Here is a 24,879-nt window from a genome sequence, read left to right on the forward strand (position 1 = left end):
GTTGATGCCCTGCATTCCATTGTGATGACTCATGCCCAGACGTGGTAAACACGGCACACTAACACAGTAATACATTTGCTATAACACAGCCAAAAAACTCAAATAAAACCATTCTAAAAGCCTGTATCACAAAAATTTAAAAAACGCCTAGGGGTATTTGCCCACTGTACCTCCATACCAAATTTCAGGACCTTAGGCCCTAAAATGAAGAAGCTGAATCCATTTAAACTAGAAAGGCCAACATTTGCTTCGGAGCAAATGTAGGAATTTCACTCCATACCCTTCCCCAAACAAAAATGAGAGATTTTAAATAAATCATACTGCAATTATACAAGGACAAGCTGTTTGAATCTCGACAGGTATTTACAAAACTGGCACTTGGCAATTATCTCCCTTTTTTTTACAAAGATACAACGACACGCACTTTAAATCTCGACAGCTTTACTTTACACTTTTGACGAGATTGTAACTACTACTAACGGAAGCAAAATTTTCACGGTCTGAGAAAAATGGACATGTTCACGGAACTATATATTCATGGTGGTGACAGTTGCAGGAAAAAGAAAGTCCAGGAATTATTTCCTAACTGTAATGATAAGTTCACAATACAGAGGTGACAGTGAAAACCGTGAACATTGACCCCCCGCTTGCGTTGCGGTACAGTGAAAAAAAAATCGGGAATTACAGCAATCAATTTACTGAGTATGTTTGCTTAGTTTCCAGATGTTTTGTACTTGTAGTTTTTAAATGAACGAAAACCGATGCGCGCACAGATGTTACTTTTGTGACAACATCAAAAGTGTATTTTGGTTTGTAATTGTTAGAAAAAATACAAAAGACTAACATTCGAAGTTATTGAAATTCTTGAGTAAGAACAATCAGTTTTGGAATGTTAAAAGCAAAGCGATGGATATTAAAACGAAAATGTTAAAATTAAGTGTTGAAATTGTTAAAATGTAAAATGATTAAAATTGTTGAAATTGTTAAAAATGTTGAAATTGTTAAAAATTGTAAAAAGGGTAATTAAAAATATCCAGTGTACCGGGGTTCGAACTCGCAATGTCTGGACTTGCAGCCCTGCGCGTTACCAACCGAGCTATCTGGACGCGTTTCCATTACTCTCTGCATTGTATGTCATATAAAGTGAACAACATGGCGGTAACGATCGCTTCAAGTACTAGTAAGGGACTTTCTAGGAGATTTCCTTCTTTATCAGGTTCGCTTTTGAACCACCGGTACCTTGATGTAACGTAACTATCAATCCGGCTAGCAGAAGCCGCCGGCTCCCTGTCCAATCTTTGAAAACTGTCGGGCATGCAAGCCCTCAACGCTCGCTTTAGGAAAATTTGCCAGGAAGCCGTCTTGCGATGTTCTCAGCAACAACAAATGGACGCCTGTACTTGTGGAAAATTGTTGATACCGTGGCGCGCGCGCGTGCGCCGACGATACACATTACGTACCGTTGTTTACAGTACTCGCGGGGCGCAGGTCATTGACCTCCCGCTTGCGTTGTTCCAACAGAGAAGAGCAAAATATCTGCCAGTTTTTGCGTCAGATTTTCAGTGTTTGTTAAAATCTTATACAGGCATCCATGCAGCTATAATTCTTCCAACTAGTTCGTAGTTAGGTGAAATGTTTATAGGAATCACACGAATCGGTATCCAATATCAGAGTATCAAATAGTAATGGCCCACGGCCGAGACCGCGTGGACCAGCCGATGGCCCACGGCCGAGACCGCGTTGACCAGCCGCGCTGGTAATCCCCCTGTTGTACGTGAAAATGGTAGTAAATAAATTAATTAGCCAACAGCCAATCAACAGCCACATCTGCAAACATGACCACACCTGCTTGTATGCCCATATTTGGGCCTTCCCCCGAATTCCTTTCTTATTACGTCACGCGCGTACGCCCCCACAGTACTTTCCTATGGGGACCACTAAAAAGCAAATAAAACGATTGTAAAAGCTTGTATCAAAAAAATTTAAAAAACGCCTAAGGGTATTTACCCACTCTACCTCTATACGAAATTACAGGTAATTTCGCCCAAAAATGAAGGAGTTGAATCAATTTAAAGAAGTGGCAGGAGAAGAAGAAGAAGGAGAAGAAACATCAGAAAAAGCAATATGGGTTCACCACCACTTCGTGGTGTGGTGAACCCATAATAATAATAATCATGACAATTTTTTTTCATTCCAGTGAGCTTCTGGACGTACGTGTTTGGGTTCTTCCAGGTGTCGAATGTGCTGGTGTCTCCACTCTGTGGTTTCGTCTACGATTTGGGACTGAAAGGACATACACGTGGTAATATCTCTTGAATACAATTTGGTTTATAACGGTTAAATTCTTTGAATTTCCCAGGATTGTGGTCGTATTTAATGTATATAGCTACACGCTCAGGTTTTGTTGTGGTATTAACCATTGTTTGCAACAGTGTATGAAGATTGAGACAGTACAAGCAGTCACAGAGCTACAATTACAGGTTCATCCAGAAAAAGAGCAACACTACCAATAGACATAATGAATGAATACTGAGCACTGATAACTAGACTATATACCTTGTAGCAACTATTCTTACAGACGTTACGTAATACTGTTTTACTTGGTAGGCCACTAGGTAAAGCCTTATCACTTTACAAAATCAATTTTTTGCGCGTCAAAGCTAATGGAAATGTTCCGTTCATTCATTTGCGTGTATCTTTACGCAATGTTTAAATTGTGCTTAAAGGTGAGATTTCGTGCAGTGCTTACATATGTGTCATATACACAGAGTCTGTAACCATCCCATGATTTGGTGGTGTCGGGGACAGGACAGTCTATTTCCAGCCCCCATTGGAATATATGTTAAACATATAAGAACTGAGCTGTCAAAAATCACCTACTTGAGTGTTCAATTATTGCAAACTCATATTGATAGGGTAGTCTATGGAAACACTGAGATCATGACCTCTGACCCCCTGTACACCACCAAAAAACAAAACAATGGCATTTCTTTTAGAGCTCTACCAGGCAGCCAAAACATTCTATGAGCCAGTTTTTCAACAAAATAGAAAAAGAAATACCTTTCGAGCTGGAAAATGCCAGAATTCATCCACACATACCAAGAAAAAGGCTAATTCAGTTGGTTTGGCTGCACTCACAAAGGGGGGTCTCAGTCTGGGCCTTCTGGTCAGGCGCGAAATAGTGACCTTTGCCCTGTCCTCCCAGCTGCTACCGTGACCTCCCGGCGGCGTGCGGCCGTCCCCGTGTTCATCATCACCAGTCTGACCAGCTCGCTGGTGTTCGTCTTCGCCACGTTGTCCGTGTGGGACACGCCGTCTGTGGTGTCCAGCACAGGCCTGCTCATGACGTCAGCTCCGGACATGATCATCACGTTCGTTCTGCACGTGGTCAGCAGAGCTTTTATTTACGGAGGGAACACTGCGTTTATTGCCAATTCGTGAGTATGAAATCCATTCTTTCCTTTACACTTTAAGTGCTCATGACACCAAACTATGACCTTAGCTGATTGTACTTGACATAACTAGTATTACCTGGCTATCAGACACATTGGAAATAAATATGCACGGTTCTCCTGTTACATTCGAAATTATAATGCCCTGCTTTGGAAAAGTTTAAAAGCACAAGCCAGTACTGGCAGGCGATTTGCATCTCTACATTTCATTTTTGCATGTCTGTATTTTTTCCTGAGCTGACATCATCCAGTGATGTCAGCTCAGGAAAAAGCACAGAAAGGCAAAAATAAACACAGACATGCAAATAGAGATACCCGAAGTGGGCAATTGGGAGCGCTTGCTAGAGTATCCAAAAATCCACTTTTAGAAGGCCGTACAAGCTCAATTTCTCAGTCATCATGATTGGAACAAACTTCAAGTGACTATATTGTATGTACACTTCCGATATTTGTATGTATTTTACGAACTTTTTTTGTGTCATTTGGTCTTTAAGCAATATCCAGGCCTCGAAATTAACTAGTTCTTCCATTGTCCCAGCACTGTCCCAAAGGTAAATGTTAATTGTCTCGAAGTGATGATGAACTGTCTCAACCTGTTTTTTGGGAAGTATTGTATGAATTCAACTTGAATTCAACTTTATAATTGCACTATAATGGCAGTGTAGACAGGAAATTAGGGGGGACTTTTCCGGATCCAAAAGCCGAGACGTGTGCCTGATAAACAAAAGAAGGGCTGACATTATGATGCTAATTATTTTTCTATTGTCCCCAAAATGTCCCAAAGGGTCATTTTAGTTGTCACTGGCCATTGGACCACCGTTAATTTCGAGCCCTGAATATATCACTCAGTTAAATATTAACCGCAATCCTCAAAATAAAATTCATCCTAACTATAAGTGGATTGATATAAAGTAGAATGGATTCATTCCTCAAAATAAAGTTCCTGTGACGCTTTCAGGACCTTTCCTCGACATTGCCCCCGATCACCAGCCGACCAAGATCGGCTGAGTTCTGGCCAGATTTAGGCCATGTGTGATGTACAGTCGGATGCTGAATGTTTTAAACATCTTGAAAGTTTGGCTGTCGTAACCGAACAGTAGCCGACCTGTCCGAGCACCAGCCACACTAGCCAACTTTGCTCCGACCTACTCCTTACCATGGTTGGGGGGGGGGGGAGGTGTGTCGGTCAGTGTTCGGGAGGCCAAATTCGTGAATGTGTGGCAGGGGCTTGGCCAATATCTATATCGCCACAGTCCACACCTACAGCCATATAGTTCCCGTTGAGAACGTTATAATTATATATAACTGGATTGACACTGTCGCCAGGTTTCCCGCGGAGCACCTTGGCCGGTTGATCGGCCTGTCGTACCTGGTAGCCGGGCTGGTCGGCCTGCTGCAGTATCCACTCATCGGCTGGATCAAGACTGCTGGCAGCCCGTTTTATGTAAGTACATAAGGCCACACCATCTTCATTTTATGGATTACCCCCAAATAAGTGCGCGCGGGCGAATAAAAAAATTCTGACCAAAAAATAAAATGCTACCAAGGAGCTTCTATAGACTGTCCTTGATGCTACTAAACCACAGGAATACAAAGCTGGTAAATTTGCGGCAGTACTTAGCGGCGTATACGACAAGCCAGCATATGCTGGCTTTTTCTGGATTTATGAATCGGCACGTGCACTGTACGTATGTACTGAGTTCTTGAGTCGTGGACCGTCGGTAGCCTGGGTGCCCGGCCCCGTATTCTCGGGCCAGGCCAGAGCCTCGAAGAGAACAGGTGAAAATCAATGCGCGCGCGGATGTCATCCATAAAATTAAGTCGGTGTGGCCTATGTCCTGAATCTAGAGTGACAGAGATGTACTGATGCTTGCGGTTGTCAGTTATGTGTTAACTATGTTCTAATAATGGATGTCGGGGTTGTCTTTTGTACCCAGCAAGTGGAAAGTTTCGGTAGTACGTTTGCTACCTGTCTAATGATTATAGTACCTGGGGCTACTTATTGGCACTAGTACTAGTTGGTACTGGGGGAGAATGCGGTGCCAAACGTGACCAAGTATGCCCCACTCCCATGCGGGTTCATGATCTGTTTTAGGCTAATTTAGTTATATCTGTGTTGGATCAAAAGTTCAACTTTAAATATGTATCCAATTCTTAAGACGACGTTACCTGAAGTACAGTAGATTTTAGTGTTAGCAGTGTAAAGCATAGTTTTAGCAGTGTAAAGCATAATGTCAACTACCAACACAGATGAACTTTCATGGCAATACGCTGTTTGAACATGTTGTTTTATTCTCGTAGGTGTACATCTCTGTCCTGGTGCTTTCCATTGTGACGTTTGGTCACCCTGCCTACATCAGCTACCAATGCAGGGACGTGTCCAAGAAAGACGGGCATCGTACTGCTCAAAGTCCCCAAGAAAAACCAGCAAACGGATGTCTTACTGTCGAACCTCAGAGGGAGACATGTGTGGAGGCTAATATTATGTAGTAGTAGATCAGCCGGTACGTGTGAAGCCAAATTCCTGCTCCTGCCAAATAAATGGCCCCGATACTACATGGGTAGTCTCCACCTGACTCCTTTGCAGGCTAAATAAAAAGTAGAAATAGGCTAACGGGGGACAACATTGGCCAGAGGAGTTGGCCGGTCATAGAGGGTCCAGCTTGCCTGCACTGCACTTGCCTGCACTTGTCTGTTGTGCCCAACATGCAAGGAGGGTATTGAAGACGAATTCCACTTTATGATGTCATGTCCAACATATGAAGAAAACAGACAAAAGTTGATGCAATCCATAGCTTCCAAAACTAATGTTACGCTACCTCACTCGAAATCAGATATCTTTAATATGCTCCTTTCATGTCCTACTCAGATATCAGTGTACGGTGGAAAATTCATATTTGAATCACTACAAAAGCTATTGTAAATAGCTGATATATCTCCTGAATTACAGAATGTAATAATACTCTTCCTAAGAAAACACAATAGATTAGCTTTAGCTTATAGTATCATCACGGACTAGATTGTTAGAATTATATTTTAGTATTAGTTTGTGTATGTACCATTGTTGTTTCTTTGCCATACATTGTACCAGCTACAGTTGTTGAGCAATAAAGTTGATTGATTGATTGGTTGTCTGTGCAGGCAAGCTTGACTCTCTATGACCGGCCAACTCCTCTGGCCAATGTTGTCCCCCGTTAGCCGATTTCTACTATTTATTCAGCCTGCAAAGGAGTCAGGTGGAGACTACTACATGGGTGTTTCTAATATACCTGGGGCAAAAGAAAGGTGGGAGGAGTTGGTCGTGACGTGAAGACTATAAACCAAACCCTAAACCACATTCGGTTGCTTGAGTAACTGTTTTTGGCGTATCCTACTACGTATACCTGGGTTTAACGTTCACCGAGCTAAACTTAACCCTAACCTAAAGCCTAACTCTAGCTCGAACAATGACTCCAACTCTGACCCCAATCCTAACTCTGACTCTAATACCAACCCTAATTATACCCCAGCCCTAGCTCCAAATTCCAGGTCACTACTCCCGACAAGCAGAGATGTGGCGGGGCAGAAATTTGGTGTCACAACGGACTATGACAACATTCTCCAGTATAGAAGAAGAACTTTATTGCACGACAATTGCACATGGTACAATGTATGACAAACTACATAAAGAGATGTTCAGTAAGATAATTCTTTCAATCAGTGACTATTAAATCCTAAGGTACATACCTCCGAATTTTCGACGACTAGTCAGTTCGTCTTGGTCACGGAATGATCCTAGTCTCGCAAGATAACGCGAGACTAGGACGAGACTTGCGTGGATCTTCTGCCCCCCTCTGCCTCCTTGCGGAGTAGAGGTAGGTAGGGCTTAGGCAGCTCCCAGCCTTCGTTGCGGTTCAGCTTGGCTCCCACTAGTTGGAATAGTGTGAAAAGTGTGGTGTCATATACAAATTTGTCTGCGAACACTGCGGTGAGACGTATGTGGGAGAAACAGAGAGATCGCTGGGGGAAAGGTCAGGCGAACATCAGAAGTCGATTGACCGTAAGGACTACAAATCTGCACTTAGTCAACACCAGTTACAGACTGGACATAGGGTCACCACCCAACCTATACTAGACACGATCGAAATTATCGATCAGGAAGCCCGCAACGCACATCGGAAGATCAAGGAGGCCATACACATCCAACTAGTGGGAGCCAAGCTGAACCGCAACGAAGGCTGGGAGCTGCCTAAGCCCTACCTACCTCTACTCCGCAAGGAGGCAGAGGGGGGCAGAAGATCCACGCAAGTCTCGTCCTAGTCTCGCGTTATCTTGCGAGACTAGGATCATTCCGTGACCAAGACGAACTGACTAGTCGTCGAAAATTCGGAGGTATGTACCTTAGGATTTAATAGTCACTGATTGAAAGAATTATCTTACTGAACTTGTACTATACGTGACTGATGAATCTCTTCAACTACATAAAGAGAGTAACAACAATAAAATAAGTGTGTTGAGCCTTGTTTAGTGGTGCACTATTAAGTAAATAAAAGAATTATTAACTGGAGGGAAATGATAGAAGTGTATCATTTATGACTAAAGGCAAAACAACAACTAATGAAACTTTTTGATGCTCATGTGGGTGCAGTAGCGCGACTATGGTTTGAAAAACAGCGGTCTTATAACGGTTGATTTTAGCCAAAAATCTCAGTGGTCTATAATTAGATTATATGAAATAATTTGCGGTGTAGGAGTAAGACAACCAACCGGCTGCTTAAAACTTCATAAGTGTATGGAATTGTTTGATGGCAGTTTTTTTAATGTTTGTAGAACATTTGGTGTATTTATCATAATTTGATATTTGATAACTGTTTTTTGGAATGTGATTGTTTTGATTTCTGCTTATGGAATCTGCCATTTGATAGTATTATTTCATTAGTTGTTCAGTCTATCGGTTTTCTCTATTTTGTCTTGTTTATTGAAGCATGACTTCTTCTTTACAATGTATGATGCTGTGTTAAAATTAGCAGTAATTGGCCATAATTAATAAAGTCATCGCATTTATAAAGACCGTTAGGGCTTCAGTTTTTCCGACACATTCATCTTATCATTTACTACAAATTGTATTATCTAAAGCTTGTTTTATATGTTCAAATAAGCAATAAGCAAATAAGAAACAAACTGAGAACTGTTGTATTTTGATGAAAGATTACCCAATATTTTATCTCGTAAAGTCTATGGCTAAAGTAGAATTCAATAGATTTTTTTACGAATTTGTATGTGAAATACAATTTTTAATTACACATTACACCATGAACGTATTTCCATTTAGACAGCTTTAGGCATAAGTAGTATAATATTCCTTCTTAGCATTGTAAGTATTAATATTGTAATACGTCTTGAAAGAATCGTCAATATATTTCTACTTAGTTTGTAATTAAACCAAGGTGACTAAACTAGATATGTTTGAGATTTTGATAAATTTCTGTATGTATGTGGCTTTAGGCATTTTTTAATCTCCCTGACTACGAAACGAAAGTAATGTAGGTACAGTAGAAAAACCATGTCAACAAGTGTTAGATATCAATAGTGACAATACATCATTGAAACGGAGGTGGACAATTTCCTTATACAGGGAAATGTGTAGGGATGGTTTTAACTAAAACTGAAGTAACTAACACGAAAGACAACGCAATGCCAGATACCAAATTTATTCCACACCAAAAAGAGAGCATACAGGAGTCGATATTGTAGTGCACATTCTTCATATCACGCGTACACCTGTAAAACATGTCCTTACAGGAAATTCCACATTCCAGACTTCCCGGAAGTGTTATATATTGGGGTTTTCGTTACCTTCCAGTTCACTCCAGTGCATACCTGTCTCTGACCTTTTGATCTCCTGTCATTCTATCTGTCGATCTTATACAATCCACGTGCTGTCAGCCTACACTATACACAACTCCCCACTAGTAATAAGCGACTAATAACAATGTACTTCCACATCCAGGAGTAACTACAGGAGTAACATACGTTTATAATCTTATTTCGTCTTTAATCTTCGTTAATCTTATTCATAACAGTCTACTACCAACCACCTCGCATATCTAAAAAGTTAACTCATCAGCTACATTTCATCTTTGTCGTTAAACATACGTTTGTATTTGCATCCCAGGGGGATATTAATATTTGATTGTTCTAAACATTATAACCAAAGATTATGCTGCTTTGCAAGCTGTTACTTTTTGCATTCCAGGCCTAACACACGTTTCTAATTTGCATGATAGGCTAGCAAATCAAATTATTCCTGCCCTTTAAAAGGATATATCATTACGCAACTGTTTTCGACAGTATAACCAAAGATTATGCTACTTTGTAGCCTGTTACTATTTGCATTCAAAGCCAAAAACGTTTCTATTTGCAATCCAGGCTAGCAACCAAATCATTTCTTCCCTTGAAAAGGAAATATCATTATGTAAATGTCCTCAACATTATAACTAAAGATTATGCTGCTTTGCAGACTGTTCCTCTTTGCATTCCAGGCTAAACATCAATTTCTAATTTCCATTCTAGGCTAGCAATCAAATCATCCCTTCCCTTTAAGGGCATTGTTATTGTCATTTAACTGTTCTCAACAGTATAACCAAACTAACCAAAGATTATGCTACTTTGTAGCCTGTTGCTATTTGCATTCCAAGCCAAAATGTTTCTATTTGCAATCCAGGCTAGCCATCAAATCATTCCTGCCTTTTATTATCACGCAAATGTTCTCTACATTACAACTGTTCTCTACAAAGATTATGCTACTTCAAGGATTGAGCACAGTTCAACACCACACACACAAAATGGAACTATTATCGTCGTGAAAAAATCATCAAAATCTACCTTAGATATGGTCTGAAACAATACACTTTAAACGCACGCCACATTCTGCTATTGTATCAACCCTATTCAGACTGGACATCCTGGGATGGGGGACTAAAATAAGATTTTTCTTGTCAATCGAGTCAAATGACGTCAATATTTATTGGCTGGGATCCACCATCTTGGATAGGAAATTTTAGAAACCCCGTTGCCCCGGCAACAGGTAAAATAAGCCGTTCAGAAATGTAAGATGCCGTGGGACTTATAAGCTACCTCCTCCCTCTGAGTAGGGTTAATTCCTATCTACATACCCGATGTATCTTGCTAAACATCATTGTTAGCGCAAATTAACCTGCAAGCATTTTACTACAACATTACGTATTGTTGTAAACATTCCAAACGTTAGGTGGATGTTACAAACTTTCACCCTGACTAAGCTCTACAGCTCCTTCAAAGAGCATATTAAGTTTTTAAAACATTGTTACGTAGCTTATGCATTACAGAACTGCAGAATGTACTGTATACATGAACGTTCTCAGTTTCCAATTGCAGAAAAGGAATGCCACGTGTTTGCATCTTGCAGAAAACTGCTGATGTGAACTGAGCAGTTAGATGCTGATGGAGTTGGGAATCTCACGAGGGTTCAGGTAGTCATACGGATGGGAACGCTGAGTAGAGTTCTTGAGCTGGATATCATCTGCGATTTTTTCCAATTTATCGTTGATTCTATTCAGGTAAGAAAAAGACATATTATCTAAACCACATTAAGACTTTACAGTGATTGCCACAGCAATTCAACTAATTTATTTCAATAACAGGATATGGCAAAATAGCAGTGGTTACTTGAAATGAGTTTTCTGCCAAGGACAATAGCTAGTTCCACTTACGTATCAAAGACTTTTTCAGCCTTTGGCCCTAAGAGGTACTCGACCTCAAACTTCCCAAGAGGCTGGGTGGAGCGCTCGCTCAGGACTCCTTCCAGCAGGCCGATACTCACGGTTTGGAACTTCCAAGGCAGTGCGTTTAGGACGTTCTGTTCCGTCAGAGGGTCCTGAAAAGACGAGAGTTACAGTTTTTTTTGGTTAAGATGGTTGTGTTATGGCGCCGTTTGCGTTTCTTGTGGATGGATAGAAACATAAGACGCTATGGATTGTGTAATACAATTGTACATGTACTTGGTATGTGGAGAGCAAATAAAAGGTTTAAATCCCCATGACTTTCTTAGCTAAAAGATAGTAGGTGGGTAGGTATTGATGAGACCTTGAGACCTAGAAATGATTAGATTTTGGTCCTCCCTGATGCCTTTCGTTGGTATTACAGCGGAACATCCGGTTTTGATATCTCATGATCTGGACATGCTAGGGTCACGAATTGTGGATGTTAGATAGTTCTTGGGCTAGGAAAGAAGTGACACGAGTTTGGGCCCACTATTGTTCTTGACTTTGGGAGAAGTGGCCTTCTAATATATTATCAACCTGCAACTTATTAGTGGATTTCGGGTCTTGTAACGATGTAAAACTTTGAAAAGTCTAAACATATGTTCTTCGTGAACAGCCATTTACATGTATAGTACCCGAGTTATCCTGCTAACAAACGACAAACACAAAAGGTCCACTGAAGTGCCCCCCCCCCCGGAAGCTAGGCTATGTGGATGCGAAATTGATCTAGGCCCCTCCCCACGAAGCCCATTTTGTTAACTTGACCTTGGTCTCTCCAACGGTAACCTGCCTGCAAAAAATCATGAACATCGATCTTTGCCTTCAAGAGTTATGCCGCTACATCCACAGTCTCCCAAACTAAAGCAAGCCGATTTTATACCCTTCTGACGAAGGCAAAAGTTGCTAAACCTTGGTTCTCGGAGGTTCTCCCTCCAGCACGAGCGGCATGTTGGGTACGAAGGCGTACTGGTCCCACTGCATGAAGTTGACGGCTGCGTGCTGCACACTGGCGGTGAAGATGATGGAGGTCAGGATCTGGATCAGCTGATTCACGTTGGACAAAGTTCCGTTCCCAGGAACCCCCTGTGTGTAAGATATGGCGGTAGCTCATGATAATTCACTTCGCATGATACCCTTTCGGTTATCGTGGGGTAGAAGGCTGAAGCCTCTCGTATATGTATGTATGTATGATACATATCACTTTAGTACCTGTCCATCATTATCAATTCAACAAAGAGAAATATAACTATTTTGATATTATCAGTTGTCACAAGTCTCTAATTCGTGTGCTAAGTTTTATTCTTACGACGTTAGTTAGTCGACCAGGGCATTATCGTAAGATCAAAATGTAATAAATCACAACCACGTGTATCGAATAACTAAGGTCATTCAATGCAGTACCTGGATTCCGCTGTCAACGAGAGCTCTCGCAAAGCTCTGAATCTCATTATCATTCTCCAGTTTGGTGGACTTGCCGTCCCCTATAAGTAATTGAAAGTAGAAAGTAATACAACTGTATGAGTAATAATTATTTCTATGATGATAATGCAATACAGGTTTCTGTATCTTTATAGCCGGTATAACTGATGTCTGCGAAACACACTAGCTTCACAGGCACGCGGCACGGCGGCAGCTGGATATATTACACCGATCTGACTGCAGGCATTGCAGCTATCTAGTGATAATGCCCCAACTGTTCTTGGTGGCAGCGAGAACCACTCTATGATAGTTCTTTGAAAATACGAGTTTTAAACAATCCTTGAGAATACACTCTCTGATATTTGAAGGCATGACTGTTTCTGGTTCCAGTTAAAATTTGTCGTTAATTTGTTGACCAACCAACCGGTCCGGCATAGGACCTCAGTTCCAATTTCAGTCTCAATCCCAGCGTAGGTGTGTTTTTCTGACAGATGATTTTTCTTGGCAGCCCTTTCCTATTTAAGTGAAATAAATGGTTCTAATCCCGCAAAAATTTCCAGGAGTGCGCTAATTGACCTGGGCGCCCGAGAACGCTCTCAGTACCGGGGGGATCCTTGGACGCCCACGATGGGATGGCTACCCTGTTGCGATCGTGTGTAGACTAATGCTAAGAATGCTAGCATCATGCATGGCACTTATCCTATTGTGCACTTTACATGCCAGTACACGGTGGTAAAATCTGGGCTGCAAAGTTCCCACATGTCATAAAATCCGAACTGTGTTCGATCGTGTTCGATCTCGGCAATTCGAATCGAACCCGCGTTCTATTTCGGGGTCACCTGCGGTCATTTACAATAAAGCGGCAAAACAAGCCCTTCTGTCTGAGTGCCTTGCAACAGATAAAAAACAACACTTTGCTATAGATACAAACAGTTTCCTGGACAGTACATGTCCGCTATAATTTTCGGTGGGTATGTAACATATAGGGAAGCTACTGTCGTATCCTTGGTCGACCTTGAATACTGTAATGATTCTTTACACCAATATGAATAACACAATGCAGACTTTTGGTCGACTTGACATGTCTGCAAAACTCGTTTAAACCTGCAAGCATGGAGAGTCAAACATACCCCATTCACGGCTCAAAATGACCGTTACGGTTGTCCCGAAAATCGTGTTTTAGGGATTTTTGAAAAATGGCCTCAATTTTTAATGATAGGCAATTTAGTGCGAAAAATGTAAAAAAAGGCATTTTTTTAACCAATATGTCACCAAAAACTAGACTTAAAATCAGAAATTAAAAAATCCCTAAAACACGATTTTTTTTTATCTTATTCTTAGTCGTCGAAAAATATAAAAATCGTGAATCTGGGGTAATATACGTAGCCAGGTTAAAACGATTTTTGCCTAAAAACATGACATGACTTGTGGTTGGAAACCCGAAAAAAATCGTCTTTCGGAGCGAAATTTTGAAAAATCAATGATTTAACATAAACAGCTAATATTAAAAGGATGTTAAGGCAATAATTTCATTTTAATTTGACGAAATTTACCATTAAATAATTTTTGTTTATTTTCAAGTGTTTTACTGGTAGTCCAAAATCGGCCAAAATAGCGTCTTGTAACCCGATACCTTTTAGAACGCGCCTAGCAATGGGAAAGAATACCGTAGTGACAGACCGCCGTGGTAGAGATATTACAATGTTGCGTACAGAATTGTTAAAGATTGAAGTACATTTCTATCAATCTTAACGTTGCTTTTAAATGCGTTTGAGTCATCGCTATTATAACCACTTACCATCAGGAGTATAGAAGTATGCCACAACTTTGGTGACATGGTTCTTGATAACGTCATAGATGGGAATGGCATCGTCGCGATAGTAGTACTTGGGCAGATCGTCTGCGTTGTCAACCTAGAATAAACAAGATTGGTGCAAATGCATGAAATAATCCACGAACGCACGTTCTAATTCAATAATCCCTCTTTTACAGATATTTTCACGGTCGATGTTCAGGAGAACTTGCACTTCTTGTTCCGCCGCTCAGAACCTTTCAGCGTGCCACTAGGTTATCTTCCAGCGCTCATCAATACACCGTTAACATATATATACCTGTCCCCAAGTCATTTTACAACAACAGCTTCTTTCCCCGGACTGCAAAATTATGGAACTCTCTTCCAAACAGCCGCTTCCCGTCCGATTACAATCCACAAAGCTTCAAAACAAAGGTCCACCGCCATCTCCTGACATAACTACAATATACTCCCTTAAGTACCTCTAGCTCTATGCCTAGAAGTGGCCAAATATAATTGGCCTTACATTGAGCGATACCGTTAAAAAAAAATCCACGAACGCACGTTCTAATTGATTAAAGTCTCCACGTTAATTACCGGCGAAAGAAAGCTGCACCCCTCCTAACACCACAGAACCTTCGCATTACAGAAAATGTCCTTGCAAAAAAAAAGAACAAACCCCATAACTTAACATTACCATTAGAATTAGCGTAGACCCTTGTCCCACATTACAATTGCCAACCATTATTGGTAACTATTTAGCCTTCGGGTGGAAACTTGCAATAACGTTTCATCATGCCAGGATGCCCTGATATACCATCAAACAAATTTGTTTAAATGCATTTCCCTATAAAATTACTTTTTAAACACATATAAGGCCATGTTGATTTGATTATATGGATGACATCCGCGCGCGCATGAATTTTCGGCCGTTTCCAAAAAAAAAAGTTTTTAACCATACTGTAAATCGTACAAAGCAGTTGCAAAATGAGCAAAAATATACCATAAGTTACAAAAAAATTAATAAAAACTATTCCAATGTCGTAGAATGCCAAAATCAAACGAAAAAAGGCGAAATTGTAAAGAAATGAACTTGAAGACTAGATTATTCGCCAAACCATATTCTGTGCCATTTGCTCAACCCTCATGACCACGTAGATTTCATAATGAAAAGAACTTTTTTTTTGCAAAACTTTTTTTTTATTCGCACGCGCGCATCAGTTTTAGGACTCCCGGAGGATGTCATCCATATAATCAAATCAACATGGCCTAACGACAAAAATAGTCTAACTTGGCGGGGAGGATCAACTCCCTGCAGGAAACCTTACCTGCAACTTGTCAAGATGAAACACCTTCCATGGTGATATCAAAATCTATTGTAACTAAAACTTGTCCAACACAAACGAACGTAACAGAAATAAGTCCAACACAAAAGGAATGTAACAACGATAAGTAATATATCATGCTGAGCAATCCTTATATGTATAAAGATTATAGTACTTACGCCACGGGATTTCAGGTCTTCCGGCAGATTGCCCTCTCTATCGAGACGCCAAGTCTTTAACCTGTTTCAATAATAAAAAAAAACAAACTTGTAATTAAAATTTCATAAACAATGGAAGTAAGTTTAGCGGTACAATTAGTACATAAATACCAGTATTTATCAAATAAACATTTCGCCTCACCTTTCCCGTATCAGCTTAAAGACCCCCTGGACTCCGATCTGCGTAGTTAGATCCACTGCGCCATTCGGGGCGATCAACGTTTTCAGAGCCAGGCTGGGGGAAGTGTAGAAGGGAAAATTGTTAGATTGAACCTCGGCCTAGTTAAATTCAACGTTTTCGGGTTACTAGTACTACGTGCAAAGACAATAATAAATGACAAGCTCGTCTAGCCCGATAAACTATAAGTTTGCATGTATGGCAATTATGCATTGCATCTAATACCCCCATTCCACTTAGACGGCGCTCTCACGGCGCTCTGGGAGCGCGATGAGAGCGCCATGAGCGCCGTCACCTCGGCGATGGTATGGAACCTCGTCATACCATCGCCGTGAGAGAGCCGAGGGCGACAATGTAACGATTAGCCATGAGAGTGCCATGAGAGCGCCATGAGAGCGCGCAACGGCCCCAACATTAATTTTGAAACAAAATATGGTGACCTCGGCACTGTGCTCCCTCAGCGCTCCGACCAATTTCAGGTCGCAGAGAGAGGGCATCATAGAGAGCGTACAAAGAGAGCGCAGTGAGAGCGTCCTAGTAAAATGGGGGCCTTACACCCTTGATTTCATAATCTAAATATATGATGCAGGATGTACCAGAGTGACTTTGAAAGAGGGGAAGCATAAAAAAAATTCGTTCTCTATTTCGGTAACTCGTTGAGTGAGCTATGAATTCGTTCATCGCCCCAAAACGTTTGGGTCATTTGGGTCTTTGGTCGCTCAGAGAGCGCAGAGAGGTCGCCGTACAGATTCCACTTGATCACGTTTTTCATAGAGTTCGGCACTCTCTCCTCGCTCTGGCCAATTTCGCAGAGAGAGCGCCATGAGAGCGCCACTAAGTAGAATGGAGTCTAATTGAATCACAGGGGAAAAACAAAATAACCTGTATGAGGAAAAATCTGTCTGATGTCAACATATACTAGTAATGTCATGGCATTTCTCAGCACATTTCCTACTTGAAGCGGAACCAGCTGGAACCAACCAACGATACAACTATATTATGTCAGCAACATCGCATTTTTGCCTCACATATATCAGTACGCTATGGAAAAGTGTTGATTCTACTTACTGCATTAAACATGACCAGATAATTGACTTTGATCAAATCCCGTTTTACTGCCCTTAAATCGCTTTGGGTGCCACAGATACAGCGACAGATGAAAAAGTCCAAAACAAAAATTATCAAAAGAGAACAAAGCTGCAGTAACGTTAGATTGAAAAGAATGTGTAATGAGTCGAAGACGGTTGGACATCCAGGTAATGAGATACACATGCATATGAAAACAGTTATTCGACTTGAAGCAACTGGACACGTAGTATCACGTGATGACCAAATGAAATAGAAAATGACAACAACATTATGAGTTCGCGGGGGCCTTAGCCTGGACACAAAATATCTCAGTGTGCAAGGGTCTGGTAGGGCCAGATAGACCTGCCACTCGAACGCTCAGTATCTGAGCGTAAGGCCCCATTGGTGGAACAGCAGGAAGCAATTTTACACCTCTGCTATGATTGGTTAAAACTCCCAGATGTATCTTTGAATGGCCACCAGCAGATGAGATTAAATTGCAGATAAGGTTATTTTGTCCTGGTGTGTCAGGGGACTGTTACCTAAACAAACAGGAAAGCATGGGTTGTACACTACTTCTACTATTAGACTAACTTCTGCTGTTACTTTGGAAAATAAACTCCAAAACTAACTGTTGAGCCCAAGATTGTCTCCTGCTGACTAATGGTGATACCATGTAACAGGCTACCTGTGGTGTGAGGGGTCATCAATCACAGCTTCTCCTCCCTTTGCTCGAGAGCCTTTCCTAAGAGACCCTACCAGACCCTTGCACACTGAGATATTTTGTGTCCAGCGTGCTTTGGGTCTGGCATCCAGGCTACGGGGGCCTATATTCGTGGTAGGTGATGAAAAATATTTTAGGTTCGTTGATGAAGGTTAGACATCCAGGTAAACGATACTCGTAAGAAAATTCAAACTCTACTACTGGATCAGTTAACGGATTTATTTCCGGACGTTTCGAGTGACATCCATCACTCTTCTTCAGCGTCACAAATGAACAGAGAACCGATTCACTCTTATATACAAGTAAGGCCATGTTGATTTGATTATATGGATGACATCCTCCGGGAGCCCTAAAACTGATGCGCGCGTGCGAATAAAAAAAAAGTTTTGCAAAAAAAAAGTTCTTTTCATTATGAAATCTACGTGGTCATGAGGGTTGAGCAAATGGCACAGAATATGGTTTGGCGAATAATCTAGTCTTCAAGTTCATTTCTTTACAATTTCGCCTTTTTTCGTTTGATTTTGGCATTCTACGACATTGGAATAGTTTTTATTAATTTTTTTGTAACTTATGGTATATTTTTGCTCATTTTGCAACTGCTTTGTACGATTTACAGTATGGTTGAAAACTTTTTTTTTTTGGAAACGGCCGAAAATTCATGCGCGCGCGGATGTCATCCATATAATCAAATCAACATGGCCTAACTAGAAAAACCGGTTAAACAACAAGTTCCGTAAGAAGCTTTATCATGTAAAAAAACGGTTCATTAAATGTACAGGAAATTAGAACTAGAAAAACCTGTTCAACAACCGTAAGAGTCTTGTCATGTAAGGAAGGTTCCTATGGTAAGAAATTACCATAGGAAAAGTTACTGTCCCTTGGGCTGTGGCAGGGCGGGATCCCATGTGCTTGAGAGTTCTATGCGCAGTCCCCCCTTCCTGTTCAGGGTGGGGTTGTAGATGCGCTCATAGATGGCCTCCTTCACTCCGCGCTCGTACCAACGTGGTTCACGGTCGAGGATGTCTGTTGCCTCTAGCTTGAAAAAGTGTCCCTGGTTGTGTTTGGTGTTATGGTAGATGGCAGAAGAGTAGCCGCTTGCTGTAGCCCTGCAGTGCTGTTTGTATCTCTCCTTCAGAGGTTGGCTGGTTTCCCCGATGTAGGTGTCATTGCAGTTAGGTTCCTCGCATTTGAGTCTGTAGATCACTTCTGACTTGATGCCTTTCTGTACGCGGTCTTTGGGGTGAACCAGGTTCTGTCTTAGGGTAGAATAGGGTTTGAAGTTGGTGCCGATGTTGAAGCCCTGGAGGATGCGTCGCAGTTTCTCCGATACTCCTTCGATGTAAGGGATGGTGATATTGGTAGTGTTCTTCTTGTCGAGTGGTTTGCTTCTTGGTTTCTTAGACTTGTCGGTAGGTTGTAGGGCTTTGTTGAAGGTCCAGGTTCGGTACCCACACTTGTTAAGGGCGTTCTTCAGGTGGCTGTGTTCCTTGGACTTGGCTTCATCTGAAGTGATGATAGTGTCCGCTCTGTGGAAGAGGGTCCTTATGACGCCCAGTTTCTGTTCCAGGGGGTGGTGGGAGTTGAAATCCAGGTACTGGTCTGTGTGGGTTGGCTTTCTGTACACATCGACGCTGAGGCGGCCGTCTTCTTGTACATTGTATTGCTTTAACCTCAATATTTTAGGTTTGAGGTTAAAGCAATACAATGTCTAGAGTTCCGCGATCTCATACCTCATGATGTTAATCTTTATGCAAGTAAAGATTACTCCTCCTGACTATGCAAATAGGATCCTTATTTGCATGAATTATATTAGTTCATCATATTCTCCACCAAACGACAGCCTTATTTCAACAAAGAAAGATATTCTATCATTTCCTCATAAATTATGCAAATGAAGTCCTTATCTTAATAAGTTATGTTTAATGATGTTTACCTTCACTTAGCTTTCAAATACCCCAAGTATGAAATTCCAGACAATAAACATATAAATATATACAAATTAAGTGTTGAATGATATAATCAATATCTGCCTGTGTTTCTGTCGTTCTCAATTATATATGTCACAAGCTTGAATAGTCCTATAATGAAATGCAGCTGATTCATAGAATTTCCTCATAAATTGCAGCCAAATTTTCATAATTGTAGCATAATTATGTCTTAAGCTACCTACATACCAAAAATCGTGACGATCCGTTAACCGGTTCTTGAGTTATCCTCTTTTGTATATTTTTTTTAAAGAAACACCCCTGCAGTTCCTGAGCAAGCCGCTAGGGGGCCCAAACCTACGTCACTTCTTCCCAAGCACAAGAGCTGCCTACCACTCAAATTTCGTGCCCCTAGCTGTCTATCATGATATATAAAAACCGGTAGTTCCGCTGCAGTACCATAACAAGCCGCCAGGGGGCCGAAAATCTAATCATTTCGAGGTCTTGTCAAGACCTACCAAATATGAAGACAATACATTTAAGCCTTCTCGAGTTATCGTGTTCACACACAGACACACAGACCGTGAACACCACGAACAAAAACCCAACACGAATATTTTAAGGTTTGCAGTAAGCCTTAGCGACATTACTAGATACCAGATTCAACATGTTAATTGTTCTACATGTATATAATAATTCTGATATGTATACTATTCGACAAGATAACGCATCGTGGACTCACTCGTTGATGGCGAACATGTAAATGAAATGCGGCTCCAAGACGCGGTGCATCGGGTGGGAGATGGACAGGTTCTGCTTGGCCGCCAGGTTGCACGCCTCAACAAGAAGATGCGTGAAACCTGTAACGAGAGTAACATCGAAACAATCGCTACATTCCGCATATTTGATATAAGTTCAGAAAAGAAAAAGAAAAGTTTAATTCCGGATCCCATATCTCAGCAGCCTTACATCTTGATGGGCTAATATCGTAAACTATAGGTAACAAGAGTTCCGAGATCTCATACCTCCATGAAATATGGGCTTGCATTGTCAAAGTTCATTTCAACATGTCCTCATTATGCAAATAAACTCAACATTAACATAATATATGCATAGTGGTGCTAACCTTTAAGTAACTTATGCATTTCACGAGGTATAAAATTCCCATCATTCACCAATAAGGAGTCACAAAATGTTCACATTAATTATGCAAATTAGGTCACTATTTGCATAATTGGTATCTGTTGATGTTCCGCCTGCCACAGATTAAATACTAGTAGATTAAATGTATAGCAGTACCATTATATGTACACTGCACACTGCAGATGCCAGTAATACGCGCATGTCTAGAGGGCCCCAAATGAGTGCCAAATTAGCACCGCATGTACAAGAATAGTGTAAAATGTCTTAATGTTGGGAACTGTTGCTTTTTTGGAGCTGGATGTTATAGGTAAGGGTTATTTGCATTTTATTATTTGGAGTTAGGGCCATGTTTCCTGTGTCCGAGTCGCAAAAGAAGTCATGAGTTTGCATGCCATCCTCATCAGGTGAGAGAGGCCAGGGGCGACTGTGCTTGTTCGGCTTAGCGTTTGGATGCCTTTAGCAGTATAGGATTTTTTGATACTAACAAAATGGACAGTTTAGAGGCCGAGTTGCCCTAATGCTTTTGTTGCGGTTTCACTCATGTAGGTGACTTTTCACACCTTCGAATTCTTTCTTACATGTTTTCCGTGCATTTGAATGGTACAGTCCATTACCAGTCTTTGCCCAGGAGCCAGAATTATATGAATTGTAGAATTGTATTAATCCTCAAGGGGTCCTCGATGGCTGCCACGTATTTCGTACATCATTTGTACCTATAGTTTACGATATTAGCCCATCTAGATATAGGAATCGGTCCGGAATTAAACTGGAAGTCCAGAATTAGACTGGAAGCTGTTAGTCATAATTACAAGTACCAAAGCACCTGCTTTTGTAATGTTCGTCCCAGCATGTACACAACCATTTTGTTCATAGCCAATATCCTCACTAGTAGATTTATTACTATATATCGATTAGATTACTAGTACCTGATGTTACGGATTTGAATAACAAATTAAAGTACATATCACAAGCCATGCATTTTACATAAACGGTAATACCTTAAAATTGTAAAAGGCATCTTCTCGTTCAATACTACATTGTCTTTTGTTAGGTAAATTAAAGAATCCTAGTATGTTCGTAATCTCCTAGTATGTTTGTCATTATATGCCACATGTTGTGATTTGTACAATTAATGTACAATAAAATTAAGTCATTACAAACAAAACGTACCAAGGTGAGGCACGGCCTCATGATAGTTCGCATCTGCGCAGTTGAACCACATCTTGGCCAGGAGCCACGTGTTGGGCGGGTCATTCGGCAGGAACACCTGCAAATGGACAATGGTGTACCGCAACAGTCATATACCTTTATCCACTCACATAATACCCAGCTATTTTGAGGGGCTGTTGGCCAAGCACTATCATTGTGCAAACTTTGAGCCAGGTCAATTGTTTTTACCCCCGTCACCATTGTTTGCTCCTTACAGACATTTGCTCTTAAAAATTCAACTTAACAACCAACAACCAACCAATACAGTTATTTAAGAAAAATAACACGGACACTCACCGGGTGTTGTACTCCCCCTTCGTTAGGATACAGTTGGATGGCCACCGGTACGAGGTCCTTCTTGTCATTGACGAAGAACAGGCCGAATGGAGCGCACATCTACAAAGAGAGAGACGCACTGTTACAGACTATTACTACTGAGGCAAACTTCACCCTATTTGGTACACAGAACGATAGTAAAAAAAAGTTTAAACCTGCCATGACTTACATGCATATGAAACGCATGAATGATAAACCCAGTCTACCTTACTACGTTGTGTGACCGGCTGAATAAAAGTTCTAAACGGGAACTATGCGGCTCCAGATGTCTTACTGAGGGACGACTGCGTGTGCGAGATGTCGGTTAGCTGAGGAATGAATCCCCTCGAATTCACACCAGTCTACCTTACTACGTTAATACATGTATTGCTGTTATATCCAATTCCTTTATGCACCTACATACTATTAGGTAAATTTCTTGTACATCATACCAAAAACGAAACCAATTCATCCATACATGACTATATAATAACTTATATATTGTTATCGATAATATTTTGTAGTTATAGTTGTAGGGTTCAACATTTCCGATTGTCAGCCAATAAAGTTCATTCATTCTATACAAGACACATTTCAGAATTCAGTCAACAACTCAGGTGTAACTTCCTTCACTTTTTAAAGCTCGCATCTTTGGGCAAACTAAAACGGTAGTATGGCAAAATGTCGGCGACATTGGAGCACTACTTACAAGCTTGGTGAAACAATAACCACTTTAGAACGATAGAAATTTCCCAAGTCGACTCAGGTGAAAATTCGAATTTAGCTTTGGTTAGGGACGCCATCTCGAATGGCATGTAAAGCACTAGTACTTGGTTAACTGAGGAGCCAAATCAAGTACGCCGATAAAACCCATCATGCATAAAGTCCATGCTGGTGTGAGTGAATGAAACCTTACAGTCTGGTGTTACGCAGATTGTACGTACCGTACATAACTAGTGCGCCACGCCTCAATTATAAGTCGGCTTCCCTGATATTGTGTGAACGAGCGAAAAAAACAAAACAACAACCAAACAAATCTTGTACTCACCGGCCTGGGCTTCATGGTGCTGGCATTGGAAGTGATCGCCATGATGGTGTGATCCATGTAGTACAGCCGCTTCTTCTGGATGGCAGCTTCCAGCTTCAGGCCTTGCAGGAAAGGCTCAACCATTTCAGCCGTCACTCCAAACCTGAGAAAGATCAGTGAATAGTTTGATCAGTTTTGTGATTAACGAAGTTCATGGTTCAAAACAAATTTCTTTACACACATCGGTGAGATGTTTTGGTAACCTTCTGCTTCGTACGAGTACATTCCTCATGGGAATGATGACTGCTTCTACTTTTCACTGCTAGGTTCATTTGGGACCCAATACAGCCCCACCTTGCTAACAATGGGAACTAACACCAGTCAGTCATTGAAGAAGGGCTACCAAAACGTGGACAAAACGTGGACACCGTCTTGGTGTTCTTATAGCAAATGTTGCAGCTGTACTCTGCAATTAGCCCTCGAGCATGAATTTGCAATAAAACAATTCAATTATGTTAACCTACCAATGATTATTTAAAAAATCGTGTTTTCTAAAAGTGATTCAATGTGACACACAGTGAGACGACTAATTGTAATATTAGCAATGTTAATTTTCCATCATATCCGTTGTCTTCCGTCTCAGTTCAACTTACCCCTTTGGAATCTCCGTGCACAGACGGATGGATGTAGGGTTGACTCCCGTCAGGCGCTGTCGGCCGAAGTTCTCGTCGGTCTTCCAATCAGTTACCCCCTGTAGTTGAACACGAAAAAGAAATGAATGCATGCTAGAGTGTGCCATAACAAATGAACTCACACCTACCACCTTCGTCTTACTGTTAGATAGCGCTTGCCAGCCCTCACCAGTTACGTCTTCGCCTACTTTCAAATGACAATGTGAATGGCTGGTAACATTCCCTCCCCAAACAGAGGCTAACGTAGCGGGAAGGAAGGATCACAGAGAGATACGTTTCTTAGCGGTGGACCTAGCATGAGTAGATGACATGGATTTTCTCTCACCTTCGGTACTTTCTCTGATGGGAAGGTTTGGCTTATGCTGTCGAACGATTCCCAGGGGCCGTCCTTATGGAAGAGCTTTCCGATGATTATGCCCACGTTTTCGAAGCCAAGTATAGCCACCGACCCCTCCATTGCGCGCTATAAAATTATAACGGGATTTATGTCACACAAGGAAGACATAAGCTAGCTGCAAAGGAAGAATTTGAGGACGGAGAATAATTGTAAAATTGTTATTCACAAGTCACATAGATTTGTGCCGCTAATCAAGCGAGGCCACTTAACGAAT

The 24,879-nt window shown here is 41.2% G+C and overlaps 2 protein-coding genes across 2 annotated transcripts in view; one reads left to right on the forward strand and one right to left on the reverse strand.

The window, feature by feature from the left end:
- Positions 1-6,613, forward strand: part of LOC109472917 (solute carrier family 43 member 3-like) — an 11,370-nt gene extending 4,757 nt beyond the window's left edge. Inside the window, exons 5-9 of the mRNA XM_019772819.1 lie at positions 2,198-2,302; positions 3,206-3,437; positions 4,779-4,896; positions 5,754-5,850; positions 6,594-6,613. Coding sequence (XP_019628378.1) covers positions 2,198-2,302; positions 3,206-3,437; positions 4,779-4,896; positions 5,754-5,850; positions 6,594-6,613 — 572 coding nt within the window. The remainder of the gene's footprint in view (positions 1-2,197; positions 2,303-3,205; positions 3,438-4,778; positions 4,897-5,753; positions 5,851-6,593) is intronic.
- A 3,747-nt stretch (positions 6,614-10,360) lies between these two features.
- Positions 10,361-24,879, reverse strand: part of LOC109473009 (arachidonate 8S-lipoxygenase-like) — a 15,229-nt gene continuing 710 nt past the window's right edge. Inside the window, exons 3-15 of the mRNA XM_019772932.1 lie at positions 24,594-24,731; positions 24,230-24,327; positions 23,598-23,739; positions 22,532-22,630; positions 22,196-22,292; positions 20,625-20,742; positions 16,130-16,222; positions 15,949-16,009; positions 14,451-14,565; positions 12,635-12,714; positions 12,143-12,316; positions 11,183-11,346; positions 10,361-11,021 (exon numbers count right to left, since the gene is read on the reverse strand). Of these exons, the coding sequence (XP_019628491.1) occupies positions 10,904-11,021; positions 11,183-11,346; positions 12,143-12,316; positions 12,635-12,714; positions 14,451-14,565; positions 15,949-16,009; positions 16,130-16,222; positions 20,625-20,742; positions 22,196-22,292; positions 22,532-22,630; positions 23,598-23,739; positions 24,230-24,327; positions 24,594-24,731 (1,497 nt within the window). The 3' untranslated portion in view covers positions 10,361-10,903. The remainder of the gene's footprint in view (positions 11,022-11,182; positions 11,347-12,142; positions 12,317-12,634; positions 12,715-14,450; positions 14,566-15,948; positions 16,010-16,129; positions 16,223-20,624; positions 20,743-22,195; positions 22,293-22,531; positions 22,631-23,597; positions 23,740-24,229; positions 24,328-24,593; positions 24,732-24,879) is intronic.

This window comes from Branchiostoma belcheri, unplaced genomic scaffold (genome assembly GCF_001625305.1).
Source record: "Branchiostoma belcheri isolate BF01 breed outbred unplaced genomic scaffold, Haploidv18h27 scaffold1, whole genome shotgun sequence".
NCBI lineage: Eukaryota > Metazoa > Chordata > Leptocardii > Amphioxiformes > Branchiostomatidae > Branchiostoma > Branchiostoma belcheri.